Source organism: Manis javanica, chromosome 3, assembly GCF_040802235.1.
Source record: "Manis javanica isolate MJ-LG chromosome 3, MJ_LKY, whole genome shotgun sequence".
NCBI classification, from domain to species: Eukaryota; Metazoa; Chordata; class Mammalia; order Pholidota; family Manidae; genus Manis; species Manis javanica.
The window spans coordinates 207,958,214-207,973,443 of NC_133158.1; the positions used below are offsets into that span (position 1 = coordinate 207,958,214).

General features: G+C 35.6%; 1 protein-coding gene across 1 annotated transcript; it reads left to right on the forward strand.

Annotated features, from left to right (window-relative positions):
- The first annotated feature begins 551 nt into the window (after window positions 1-551).
- ADAMDEC1 (ADAM like decysin 1) lies at window positions 552-15,015 on the forward strand. Its single transcript, XM_073232688.1, has 14 exons — window positions 552-703; window positions 2,472-2,590; window positions 3,491-3,567; window positions 4,306-4,381; window positions 5,859-5,935; window positions 7,058-7,244; window positions 7,459-7,521; window positions 8,223-8,294; window positions 8,580-8,749; window positions 9,087-9,168; window positions 9,846-9,976; window positions 10,800-10,977; window positions 13,431-13,516; window positions 14,343-15,015. Exons 1-14 carry the CDS (start codon window positions 655-657, stop codon window positions 14,347-14,349), a joined length of 1,374 nt encoding a protein of 457 aa, XP_073088789.1. The 5' UTR covers window positions 552-654; the 3' UTR covers window positions 14,350-15,015.
- The last annotated feature ends 215 nt before the right edge of the window (window positions 15,016-15,230 follow it).

Below are 15,230 nucleotides of genomic sequence, written 5' to 3' on the forward strand. Positions count from 1 at the left end.
ATGATTTACATTCACACATTTCTTTACAGTTTTATGGGTGTGTGTGTGTGCATGCATATGTGTGTGGTACCATGTAAAAATTTTAGAACAAGCTTGAGATAGATACTGATATCATCACCTTCTTTTCACAGATAAAGAGACTGAGGGTTAGAGGGATTAAAATATGCTAGTTTGTAAGACTTTATAGATTTTGTGTTCTCTGTGCCAATTTCTCAAAATACATAAAGACTACTGATGCATTTTCTAAATTAGTAGACCAATTTCTACAAAGTGACTGAACATTATAAATAGTGATGGTTGAGTTTGGTGAGCATGTAAATATGTACACAAGCATCTCAGTCCCAGTTGGTGCTGTCCCAGCACTACAGGACCACCAGGGCCAAACAGCTGTCCAGATGTGATTCCTTAACAAGCTATAACCACAGATGTAAACACCTCTCATAAATGAGGAACATTCTCACGATCTTGACAGTGCAATATATTGGCAATTTCTCAACACCATTAGGAAACACTCCCCAATCTCACAAAGAACATTTGAGGTTTTAATTTTTTTCCCCTTATTTTAAAGAGAAGTCAGGGGAGATAAAAGTGGGTGGCAGGGGAGACCACATCTCCACGGCGTGTGAGACTCCTCGGCTACGTGCTGTAGCCAGCATGCCTTTGTTCCCGCTTTCCATCCTATGTCTCATCGCCCAAACTCAAGGTAAGCACTGATATATTGACAGTTTATACAAAAGTCTAATTATTTAGTGCACTTTTAAAGTGCTTTTGAGAGAAGGACATGCTCTCATGACCCAAAGAGCACTACTATTTGAATTTTGGTATATTTACTCAATTTATACTAACTCTGTCCTCCTAGTCAAGGGTTTGTGGTTGGCATAATAATGTAGTTAGGATATCTCTGAAATTGTATCTCTCACTCAATAATCTTACTAGTTCTATTATTTTATTTTTTAAAACACAGCCTCAGATGATGCCAAAGAATTAACTTCCAGACCAGAAATCAAGAATTTCCTAGCCCTCTCCAATGTTGTCTTGAATAATAACATTGATATTTTCCACCCCTTAAGGAGGCAATCATTCATCTAAACACACAATTTGTCCAAAGGTCATGCTAGAGTGGATGACATGGAAGACTCTTAAGTAAAATTAGAGTTAAATTAGGCAAAATTGCATTACTAAACAAAATTAAAAATGAACTGGCTAACTGAACATTTAGTGGTAGAGTCAGAACTAGAAATTATTAGAATTCACTCTAATTTCAACTCAACAATTCTTTCCACTAATGAGATTCATATTCATTTTGATAGAACTTTCAGTAATACATTTACGAATTTTGTGTTTCCATACGTAATGAATCCTTCTTAGTACAGCATCACAGCACAACATTGGGGGATGACGAGAAGACAATTTTTACTAAACTGTTTCTCTCCAGCTTCTCCACCTCAGCCAGGTGTAGAATCACTTGGTGTCCCTAAGGTCACTCTGTCACACTGAGTGGGAAACTGGCTGTAAGAACAGACACTTAACTGTGAAAATGAGGGCATTTAAAATAAGACTGATCATATATGGATGATTAAGCAATTAAAACAAAAAATAGGTTTCTAAGCCTGATGCTAAATAATTTGATATATGTTTTGCTATTGAATTTTTAAGCCAACCTCCATTTTAGGTAAGCAAACAGATAGAAAGGGTAAGTGACACAAGGTCATTTAACTAGGACATAAGACCACATCTTTTGACTCTTGTATCAATTCTTTTCCTGCTAAATGCAAGCCAAAAAGAAATAGTCTCTGTAATGTAATTCCAAGTGTATCAAGAATATTTGATAGTCAAGAATCTATGGGTAATCTTCCTACTTGTCAGATGCCTTAAAATTGCTCTGGCAGAGGATAACAAAAACTTTATTTCTTAAGAAATCTGAAGTCTTAAGGCAGATGCTTATGTGTTAAATAACAGAATGGTTTATTGTTACACTGAGAAATAAAATAACTTTTAGGAGTCTGTATATGAAAATTTTGATTTTTAGAGGGGTAGTCCGGGTCACACTACAGATGGAAAAAGACATAAAAAGGAAAAACAGAGATCTCTGAGAACATGGAGATAAAAATTCACAAGGTTGCTGAGGGCCGCAGAGGAAGAAGGGCCTGGATTACTACAGGCAGAATTCGTGGCTGCCGGCATCGCAGCTCTTATCCAAGACTTCTTTGTGGGCAGGGTGGCCCCGAGTTACACATATTAGAGGTCATAGAAAGAATTGTTTCATCTTCATCGTGTCCTTCCCAAATGGGGGCACAGAGCAAAAGAAAAATTCTTTGTTATCAAAGCTGAAGCTGAAGGTGTTCTTCATGTAAGTTTACCTTCTCAATAGGAATTGAGTCTTCATTTCAACCAACTAACCAACCAACCCAAACCAAATAAAAACAAAAAGCTTGAAATATTTTATATCAATATTATCTCTCTTTCTCTAGCAACAGCCATAAAACAAACTCCAGAATTAGAGCTCTATGAAGTAGTTCGTCCTAAAAAACTATACATTTTACACAAAAGAGAGACACAGAACAACCAGACGGAGAAGCATGGCAAGGAGGTAAGTGATGTGAATGACTGGGATTTTACAATTATCTGGAGAGAATATTAGGAGTCTTTCTACTAATAGAAGTGATGTCACCATCAACCTCTAATAGTTCAATCTTGAAGCTCATGGGTACAGCTCCCTTTGTTCAGGGGAGAGCATAGCATTTCTTGAAATGCTTTTGCAATTAAGCAGCAAGAAGGGAGTTAACTGCCCCACCTGATCAGAAAGAAACTGGTTGCTTGGACAATTTTCCAAGTTTAGGGGCAGCGGGGGGAAGGTACACAGGAAGGGCGGCCATTACTAGGAGGAGACATTCCTTGCCAACTCCCCAAACCCATGTCTTCTCCCCACCCTCACCTCCTGTCCCCCAGTGACATGCCTTTTCCTTGGGTGTTGTGTCTAGAAAGTTCTGTCTTAATTCAACCTCATCTCATTAATGAACGAGCTTTTAAAAATGTATAAGGATATTAACTTTTTGATTATTATTCCAAATATTTTCCCCATTTTATAATTTTGTTTTATTTTATCCTTTGTAGGTTTTTGGCTGGTTTTCTTCAGTGTATTTGGTTTAGTTTTAAAGTAATAAAAGTATATGCCTTATTATATCCCATTAGTGATCCATTAGAACACACAGAATAGTATACTGATCATTAGGGCAGATGATAATTTCCTGTCTCACAGATAAGAGTCAGCTTAACCTGTTTAAATTATTATTGTGCTGTTGCACATTTTGGAAATCCATCTTAATATACAATTTCTGTTTATTTTATGTATTTCAAAGGCTTAAGAGAACTGCTTTTATTCTATTCACATTTGTAATTATTTTCCTATATATACTACATATATCATTCTAATTATTTTAGATAGAGTCAGAAATATAAATTGACGTCATTGTATAATTAAATGTTTTAGGAAAGATATGCACCTGAACTTCAGTATCAAATTATATTAAAAGGAGAAGAAATCATCCTTGGCCTACAGAAAAACAGGTATGTTGTACTTCCTAAAATAAAATCGCTAGATTACATTAAGACAATGTAGAAAGGTAAATCTTGAGACTCTCTTTAGTGTGATTTGGGATAGAAGACATGAAGCATGCTGAGTTTATATGTTGTTAGCTTGTGCTTATGTTATCCAAGAAGGTTAATGCTTACTTAGGAAATTATATGCAAAGATAAAGCAAAGAGCTATACAAATAAATGACTTTCATCTTTGATGATTCTTGGAATTTACCAAACATCTTACCTACCCAGAAAAACTCAAACCTTGGATGTGACTTTCCATTATTTTTATAAGACCATATGTCCAAAGCTCATTTTCAGGACCCACAACCTGAGGTAGACCCTGAGGATGGGGGTCCCCCAAGCTCTATGATAGTCAATAAACTCCTCTTTGAATGCAATGGTCCCTTACACACCAAGCATCTTTCAGAGACCCTGTAGAGACTGCTTTTGGTGCAAAACATCCCCAAACAAACCCATTTGAAGATAGAGACTCTTCAACTGAAAAGTAGCTGAGGGCCTGTCTTTCCTTAGATCTGATAGGTATAGCTAATGCTTTGATTTGCTTCAGCAGCAGTGTTTTAATGTTGGAAAAGATCAGTGGGCCAGAATGGCAGCCCTTTGTCATTGTTGACATTATCATTCTTTTAGTGCTGAAGATCATGTCAAGAATATTAGTCTTTATTGCCACCATAAGTGTATTATGCAACTTTCTGATCCCTACAGGCACATTGGGCCAGATTACACTGAAACATATTACTCACACAAAGGAGAAGAAATCACTACAAGCCCGCAGAATATGGTAGGTTCTGAGTGTCTTCTGAAACTCTTTCTGGGATCTACCCACTTATATTATAAGATTCATAGGTACAAGGACAACCTAAAAAAAATCAAAGAACTTGAAAGCAAGGTGCTCATCTATGACCAGTGAGACAGAGGATGACAAAAAAATCATAGCCAGCTTTTGTGAAGGTAAGTATAGTGAAAGTCTTCCAAGTGTTGTATTTTAGAAGCAACCAAAAGTCTACTTTCCCTTAGACTATGTTATCAATAAGTTAGAAGTATTCTCCCCTGTAAGTACTTGAAATGTCATGTTACTATTTGCTATTTTCTGATGATATATTCATTTTTCCTGAGATCAGCAATGGAATATCAATTATTTAATTAATATAACTTTATATCTGGTTAAACCACCCTGTTATAGATAATGCCAAGTCCCAGATGTCAGACATACAGAACCAAAGCCAAAGGAATAACAGGAAAAGAACACAAAAAGGTTTAATCATGGGGTTTTACCAAGCTAAATGAGTTTCTCACAACCAAACACGTACATCTCTCCAAAAAAATCAGACAAACATGCTACCACAAAATGGCTCTTTATTCCCTTCTCACTTCAAAATTCTTATTTCATAGACATCTGAGTTTTTGCTAACATTGACCTCTGGGGAAAGTATCCAATGAATTAATTCATGCTCGACTGTGAATGGCCTATGGTTTCTTAATGTGGTACCTTTTCTTAGTCGTCTATAAGAAAATTTTTATGATGACAGGATTTTTTCCAAAGGTAAGAAAATCACAGATAGAGTTTCAGACCCTGAGACAAGTCAGTGTATTTTGAAGAAAGGTTTAGTCATTAGTTTCCTGGATCATTCCACATAAGTGGCTTCCTTATTTGCTTCATGGAGCACCAATCATATCAGAATCCCTACTTGCCGAAACATTCTTTGGGTTTCTGATACTGGTAATGGGATTCCACTAACACACCAATTAAAATGATGAGTTGGACCAGTTAATATTAAGGGTTTAGGAGTGGTAGTGTGGCCTCTTGGGAACTCTAGATTCTAGAAAAACAGGGACCTCATTTTACTGACATGTGATGCACAGCATCTTAGGGACTCAGCATAGGGAAGCCAAATTCTCACAAACTGACCAGCAAACCTGAGCAATCTCCAGGAGTACTGGACTTCAGAGGGGCTGGCTATTCCTTAGATGCAGTGTCCACTTACACTATGAACCCACTTAGGTTCAAACTCCCTGGACTTTTATTTGTGCGAATTAGTGCCAGAAAGGTAGCTCAGCCATCAAATTTGGAGTTTTCAAGGTCAGTGGTGGAGCAGTTCATAGAATCTATGAGGTTCTCACTGTTTTTGCTTCTGGGAATTGCTGGCTACAACCACTACTTGAAGAACTTTCTTACATATTCAAGATAACGGCGTTTACCACAACTAAGATTCACTTATTCTTGTCATTTAAAAAATCATTTCTTTTTTCCACCTCAGGAACACTGCTACTATAAAGGACACATCCTAAATGAAAAGGATTCTGTAGCCAGCATTAGTACCTGCAAGGGGTTGAGGTGAGAGCCACTCACAAAAGTATTGAACAGCAAGGACCAATTTGTTACACAGAACTTGAGTCTTCCTGGATATTATGTCTTCTTACTACCTTGGTAAAATTGTATCCATCAATAAAATGCTGAATATATGTGGTTAAAGTGGAGGTAAAGTACCACTCTTGTGATCGTTCCGTATTCTGCCTCTCTTAGCAGTTTGCTTTACCAATGTTCACACAAAATACTACATTCTGTACCCTGATGACATGTAGACCCATTTCCATGTTTATCTGTTCAACCCCCTGAAATGATTTTGTTTTGCTTTCTTAGATTCTACTCTGAAATTGTCATGTCATGCCAAATATAATATCTTAAGTGTTAATATTTAATTCTTGCCCATCAGGGAATATTTGGGGAGTGAGAAAAATGCACTCAGTGAAAATAACCACCACAAAATTGTACCTCTGAGTGATCGTTGTTCTTAACACTTTGTCATGTTTGTAGGCTTTTATGAATATCAACAAATATATTTTTTACAGGGTTGAAATATGAACAAAAATACACATAACGTTCTTCTAATATCGTTCATACCACTTGACATCAGAAGCCTTTTCCCAATATCATAAAATATTTTCATCAGTGTGCTTTTTAATGGCAATGTTGACTTCAAAATATTCCATCATATGCATTCATTTTATATTTTTGAACTAACTTTCTTACTAAGAAGAGGCATTCCTCAAGCTACTACTAGTTTCAACCTGTCCCTCTGAGTGACCTGCTCCTCTTTCTTTCTGTCTTCTGGGGTTCTTGGTATCTGTAAACACTCACTCGATTCTCCATTATATTTGTAGGGTCTGTTAAGAATATTGCTAAGTGTATAAATAAGCTGGACACATTTATTGAGCTCATAATGTAAATTCCAAATTCTTTGGGAAAGCTTTATCTTAGTATTTCTTGTCCAGAATTCTCTAGATAAACATCAGCCCAATTTTAGTATTGAAAAATACTGATTATAACCTAAATTAGTAAAATAGAAAGGCCTATAAAGGAAAAGTAAGTGTGAGCCTGGGATTGAGAGAGAGGTAGGCTCCAGTCAGTGTAGGGACTGTGGAGGAGGATTCTGAAATACAAGCCTGCATCTTGCAGGGGATACTTCACTCATCATGGTCAGAGATATATGATAAAGCCTCTGAAAAGTACAGACCAAGAAGATCATGCCGTCCTCACCGATAACCAGAAGGAGCTAGAAACAGCTGATCGCACTTGTGGTGTAAGAAATGTTGGCAGGAAACAAGGACTTCTTCGAACCTCTAGGTCACTCAATAACCCAGAGGTAAGTGTGGCTTTCCTACGTCATCCCATTGTCTCATCAATGGTACATGATCTACTGGTGTGCTCAGCAAGGGTGGTATAGGTAAGGTCTGCAGTTAATTTATTTACTCTTCACTTTAATTTCCCTCTGAAGAAAAATGTACATTTCCTTGTAAGCATTTCAATCTTTCAAGATAAAGATAATTATTAACAATGTTCTTTTATTTTTTGTCAAGCACGAACGCTTTCTTCGGGCTAAGAAGTACATTGATCTCTTTTTGGTGCTGGATAACGCCTTTGTGAGTATGAAATACGTGTGCTCCTTGGATAGCTGAGTCAACTTTTTTAAGTTTTCTTATCAAGCAAAGACAAGCAGTAAACTATTCTAGCTGAGTATGTGGAGCCTGCCCACGTGAATGGTCTGCTCTGTTCTACCTGCCTTGCTGAAATAGTTTTCACTCACCCATTTCTCCTTTAATATCCATCTGCTGCCAAAATATTCAGATCTTAGAAACAGATTAATACAAGATAGCTCCAGAAAATCAATCATAATAATGAGAAACAAAAAAGAATGGGTTATCAAAATATCTTTAAAAATGATCACTATTATATAAATATAAAGTAGATACAAAACCATATATACTTTACAAATTATGTTTATATATATAAAAAACTAGAATCTGTGTTTTAAATGTTGCTTTAAAATCAGATTTCAACAATATTGGTTTAAAGACATTGAAAATATTAACTTGATGTATTTGACTGATAAGGGAAAAGCATTAAAATGTGACATGAATGCCTAATTTTTCTCTCTCCAAAATATTCTTTCATTTAAAAATATATTTGTTGAAATGGAGTCTTAGATATAAAATGACTAGACATTTATGTACACTGAAATGTGTAATTTTTCTTAAAATGTGAAATCCTGTTCCCCATCATCTTTTTCACTTTAATTCTTTAATTTGTAATTTCAATTATACTTTGCTTACATATTTTACAGTATAACATCTCTAAGGGAAATCTAACTTTGATAAGAAGCTTTTTGTTTGATGTGGTGAACCTACTCAATGTGGTAAGATGTTTGTCTGGAAAAACGTGTTTCCACATGGGAGGCTGGGTTTTCCCTATGGTTTTACCAAGGGGTTGGGAGGGTCACAATGACTTATTGTCAGTAGTTTTGGGAAATTCAGCAGACAAGATTCAACATTAAGGTAAAATCACTTATACTGTAGCAAAGACAATGTCTAGAATTTGTATTTTCAAAATGGTTTACTTTTATCCATTACTTGTCATCAGCAAAAGATCTAAACACTAAAGAAATCAAATGTTTTCATGGAGAAAAATGCTCTTCCCACAGATTTATAACACCATAGATATTCAAGTGGCCTTGGTAGGTATGGAAATCTGGTCTGACGGTGATAAGATAGCGGTGGTACCCCAAACAGGTGTTACCTTTAACAACTTTCTGAGTTGGCATCGTTCTAACCTGCGGAAAATGAGGAGCCATGATCATGCTCAGCTACTCAGGTGAGCACACAGCGGCTAGGGGCAGGGGTATGTAGGTTCTTGGCAGAAATTTCTGTTCAATTATGTCTCTTTGATCAGTTGTCAGAGAGCCTGAAGTTCTACCATTAGCAGGTCCCCTGTAAGATTATTGGAGACCCACATCAGATTACTAAACTAGAACCTGGGATGTGAGATAACTGTCTGTGGATATTCTAATGCTGTGGAATAACAGTCGTTTTTCTGGGCCTAGTGGATATGAAAAGGGTAGGACAAAGAGGAAGATTTTAAATATGATTGGCAAAAGCTAATGGTTCCAAAGACTCAGATTGTGAAAATGAATCTATAACTTTCCACACAGTGGAATCGGCTTCAACAACCGACATGTAGGAATGGCGGCCTCAAACTCCTTGTGTTCTCCATCGTCAGTTGCTGTTATTGAGGTTTGTAAACTTACAGGAAGGCTCCTTGTGGTTCTATATCCTTTGGAAGACAAGCAAAATGCCTTATACAGACTTAACACAATGAACATTTGCGGAGGCAGTAAACAGAGATAGAAATGAGCCTGCTGGTCATCTACTGGCCATACAATGAAGATCACTTGGATTATGAAACGGAATGTCTCCTCACTTGGCCCTCTTGGAAGGCTTCGCTCTTTAACTGGTGTTAAGGAATAAGAGCAGGAATACTGGGACAGAAAGGGAATGCATGTGTCCTCTGACCTGAGTCAATTTCAGATTAATCATCCCCAGTATCAATGGCCCAACAGGTCAGACAGGTGCATGTTGGTGTCATACAGCCAAGCACTACCAATATATTAGGCATCAGGGAATAGTTTGTGGAAGCCGTGAGTACATACCTATTGGTACGTCCTGTGAAGGATGTAATTACCTTAATTTAACCATGGTTTACTAAGAACTTACTGGTTGAGCAAATAGTTACTAAGCACTGACTCAATTTCAAATGTCTATTAACACTTTACAATAACAAGTAACAGGGAAAGAAACTTAGTGACTCATTATTTTTCATCTGCCAAACTATTTTACCACATACTGAACACTGGAAACAATCAGGAAATAACTAAATAAAATAAGAAGTACTATTTGTTTCTTTTTTCTAGGCTAATAAAAAAAATAACGTGGCTCTTGTAGGAGTGATGTCCCATGAGCTGGGTCATGTCCTTGGCATGCCTGATGTGCCATATTACACCAAATGTCCCTCCGGGAGCTGTGTGATGAATCAGTATCTGAGGTGAGAACTGTCACCCCCAAGAAAAAAACTTATTTCTTAAATCTTAAAGAATTCAGATGCAGTCTATACCACTGGACGGGCAGTTTTCACCAAAGGCTGTGTACCCCATTAATTCACCCTCTACCCTATTGGTGTATAGTTTTTACCAGTAATCAGGGCTCATTATTTAAGATTTCCAGATATGCCAGACTAATGCTTCTAAGTAGAGTGACCACGTTATTTTAAGTAAAAATAATTTTAACTTTAAATAATATATTTTTAAATATGTATCTAATTAAGATGGCAAAAAAAATACTTATATATCCCCAACACCAATCAATCAATCATTTTTACATTATTATTAATTATCTTCGAATGCCACCTACTTTGCAAGGACTTGGGACAGAAAAGTGAACTAAACATGCCTTGCTCGGGATGTGCTCCTGAAAAGGAAGAGAAATACGTCCGTAGAACCTCTAAGTCTGTGATGATTTCTTTCACTAGTTCATGGTTAGTATTACTTATCTCTCAGCCCTCACTGGTGAGATGAGTGTGTGATAAAGGACGGTGAAGCTCATACCTGCTGCCGTATGGGACAGTACTGAATCCACACGGGAATTTAAATTATCTCAGCTATAGAGCTGAGTGTCTAGGAAGACAATTTTCCAAATAGCATAAAATGCATGTTCCATTGCTCTCCACATATAAAACAGTGTAGTCTCTAACAAGATATTCCTAATTTTGGAATTTCCACCAAACCAGGCAATATAGTTAGACAAGTCAGATGCTCATGATCATTTGTCATTATATGTCATGGTATTTCTGGTTTTCTTTCTGGTTATAGTTCAAGATTTCCAAAGGATTTCAGTGTATCTTGCCGCTTACATTTTGAAAAATATATTTTATCTCAAAAACCAAAGTGCCTACTGCAAGCACCGATTCCTAAAAATATAATAACAAAACCAGTGTGTGGGAACCAACTTCTGGAAGTAGGAGAAGACTGTGATTGCGGCTCCCCTAAGGTATAAAAATATCTATAGTTTAAAACATTTATTAGAGAGTTATTGTGGCATAAGAATTGCTGTTTTCTTTTTCCTTTTTTAAAAAGAGGTTCTTTCGTAAGTTCTTTCCACAGACAAACTTGGCATTGTAGTAAAAAGTAGACTTGCACTTCTATTGTTAGGACTGATCTTAATCATTATTTGAAAGGCATTTCAGAAACGAGGATATGCTTATGACATGATTATATAAGGTTCAATGTAAGGGAGTAAACCATTAACTAACGTAGCACTTATGATCTTTCCTACATGTGTTAGGAGTCCCTAAGTGATATAAAGGCACAGCTGATCATTTGTGGAGCAGTAACAATTAGAGATCTAGAAGTTCTCTCCATAGTGAGTTGGCCTTCTCTCATTAAGCCAGTGTTTAAACTAGGTAGTAAATAAAACAGAGAAGGAAAAAAGAAAAAAAATGTAATCCCATAGAAAATGGGTTATTGACGTAGAACATCTAAGATAATTATTATAATTCTGCTCATCTTTATAAAAATCTGGCCCCTTCAAGGTCAGAGTACGCTAAATAGCAATGCACTCTGCTAGAATGTTCACTAGTGACGCTATGATAGATATCTCAGAGTGCTCTTTTCTTAGTAACCCTTTTTTTTTCTTTTAAGACTAAAAAAATATTTAAGAAATTTTCATGTATCAATCTGCAAAGTTTTTGTATACACTATCCCCTTTATTACTGTCAACAAACCTGCAAGATAGGTGTTTTTATTATCTCAATTTAGAGAAGTGAGACTCAGAAAAGTTCAGCAACTAGTTCCAAGGATTCAAAGCTAGTAACTGGTAAGGCTGGTTATGACCCAAGATTCATCCATTATTTTAAAGGGAAAGCATATAATCTCTGTATGCTTCAGTTTATTTATTCAGAAATGTTAAGCTGCTGAATTCTATTAAAGATGAACTAATATGCTATAACTAATCATTTGTAACAAATACCATAATACTCTGTTAATTATGAGGTATGGAATTTTACAAATGATTTGATACCTTATAATACATTAGAGTTAAGTTTATCTCATTCTTAAGGTGGTTTACATTCCCATCTGGTTTCTTGGGTGGAAGACAATTGAAGTGGTTCATAAACCCTAAGTTCTGATTTCAACAGGCAAATGGCATGTGTTCAGTGCACACTGACAAAAGAGAGAGAAAGAGTACTATATATAATGTGTAAGATTTGATATTCTTTATGGCAGCCAGCTCCTATATTTTTCTGTATCTTAATTTTCTTCTTATGTAGTTAAATAAAACAAGACAGTTCAAGTTAATGAACAACTGAAATTTTTAAAATAACTGTTTTCTTATCCAAAATGTAGCATATATACTTTATATAGTATCCTTTAGTGAATAATCTAGTTTTCCATGATCCAATATCCTGTTTTATTATTTTTATGTATGTATTTAGGTCTTTTAGATTTAAAAAGTAATATTCTATTTAACTGCTTAGATAATGCACAGATGTATAACTATACCTTTTAAAATTTTTATTTATTTTTATTAAAGTTATTGCTAATATACAATCTTATGTTGGTTTCAAATGTACATCACAGCCCCTGCTCAACAGTCCCTGTGATCAACTCATATTGTGATTGTGAATTATTGTGCCCTTTTATTCCCCTCCACCCTGCACCTGCCCCAACCCTTCCTGCTTGGTAACGACCAGACACTTCTCAGTGTCCATAAGTCTAAACCTGCTTTGTTCCTCCATTTGTTTTGCTTTGTTTTATAGCCCACAAATAAGTGAAATCATTTGGTGTTTGTCTTTCTCCTCCTGGCTTATTTCACTGAGAATAATGCCCTCTAGATCCATCCATGTTGTTGCAAATAACAGGATTTCTTCTTTTTTATGGCTGAATAGTATTTCATTGCGTGTATGTTCATTTTTTAGAATCTTTAATATCTTAATGGCATTTTAACATCTTTAATGGCAAGCCTTTTCATTGTTTTTTATGCAAAATATTGAACAAAATATAACTAAAATAGCATGTACATACATAAATTAAAATTGTGTGTGTGTGTGTATTCATTACCAGTTCTCATTACCAGAATCATGCAGGGTTGGTAAAGTAAATTGGGGATATTCAATTTTTTTCACCATCTTCAAACAGTTTGAATGGTATAGAATATTCTCCCTTGAAGTTTTAACTTAATTTACATATAGTACCATCTCAACCAAATTTATTTTGGGGTAATTCTTGGATAAATCTACTTTTGTTCTTTAAAGAGGTAGTTTTCCTTACTGATAACATTTTTTTCTATTATTAAATTTCCTGATCATGTCCACTAAATAGGTATAGCAGAGTAATATAGTTTAAAAAGTGACATTTCTTTGTCATCTTGTACCAGAAGTCAATGCACCTAGTCTATAAAAAAATAAAATACTCAACCACTTTCCCTCTGTATGTGTTTTAAAGAAATGTACCAACCCTTGCTGTGATGCCACTACCTGTAAATTAAAATCTGAAACCGATTGTGGAGAAGACACTCTGAACCATACCATGTAAGACCTTTTTATTCTTTCTTTGTCTCCAAATATTTTCTCACTTTTATTTCGGCTTTGATAAAGATGTACCACTCAAATGTACAATACACTAAGACGCAACTTATTTTACATTTTTAAAATGACTTGATTTCAGAAAAGATATAAAAGCCACCATGTACATAAGTAATTCAGGGTTATGTGGGTACTAATATACTAGTGAAAAATGTAGTTGCTTTGGCATCTGCGAGATGAAGATCATTGACATCTGTGTGGAAAATGGTACAAATTTCTTAGGTAGTGATGAGCTTAATACAAAATAAGAGGAGGGAAAGAAAAGCTGATTCTAAAACACCTTTATTGATGAGCAAATTGGTTAAGACCTGATAGTTGTAATTATGTAAGAGAGTTAGAAAATCAACAGTTAAGAACACATCACAATATTTGACAATTATATTTCTTTTAAAGTGTCTCCATGAGCCATATCTACATAGTATTTTGTGTTTTATACAATCCTACATGAGTTGGGCTAGGGAGCCCAGCTACTCTGAGTTCTCCCATTACTGGGTAAGACTGGTTATTCAGTATCATGGAAAGAAAACTGGACTTGGTCTCAGGAAACTTCAAGTCCTTTTCTCAGTTCTGCCCCAAACTAGCTGTGGGACTTGAAGCCATGTTGTTTAAGTGTTTAATTGGTTTTCTCACCTATAAAATGGAGCTTGTGATATTGTCTGTCTGTAGGGTTGTTAGTATTATTTAAATTCTGTAAATATTCATTATCATTATTATATAGTATATGTAATTGATAGTCAACATTCCTTCCAAATTTTTTTTTTCTTTTAATCAGACAATGAATCTGAACATCTACTTCATTGAAATGCTACTTGCCAGGCCAAGAATCAAGAAATCTAAATATGCCAGGAAACTTGTGTATTTTCATGGTTGTACTTAAATATATTTTGCTTTTCACTTGTCATTATACTTCCTGTATTTTTACCAGTCTAACCAATGGGTAAATAGATGTACTTGGAGAAGCTGCCTGTTTTCTAAGACCTGATCTTTAGTGTATTTTTAAGGATTGCTTAGCTCTGCACTTTGAAGAACAAAAGAAATTAGCCTTTGATCAAAACACCTCAAAATGCAGCACTGAACTATTCAGGCTCTATTCAGAAGTATAAATTTATGAGTAACCTGTAATTTAACCCCCTTTAATTCTACCCCTATAGCCCATGAAATAAGACTACTTAATGAGCCTTTGGAAGGAAGGAAGGAGAGCAGAATTCATAGGTCATTTATTACTCTTCAGGATCCCACCTGGGTCATAGAGATGAGACATTTTTCTATATCATATCAAAATTAATTAAATATACACACTTGTCATTATACCATCACATATAAGGTTACTTATGAGAAGTCTGCATTGCTTACATTTTAGTTTAGTCACCAAGAAAAATGCTTCATTTATCCATTGATTTAATGAACCTTAATGTCAGTGAATAAAGACACAACTTTTTGAGGTCGTTCTGTGTGGTCATTCTCAAAAATTGATATTTCCAAGCTTTGCTATGGTTTTGTGTTAGGTGTTAAAACCTGACCTAGTTGGGCAATATTCCCTCAGGTCTTCTGACAGTATTGCCACAGTTTCCCAGGCATACTATATAAAAGAGGTGAGAAAAAGGGGGCATCATCTATTAATGCCCAAAATGACATGACTTGAGGCTAGCCACTTAAGATT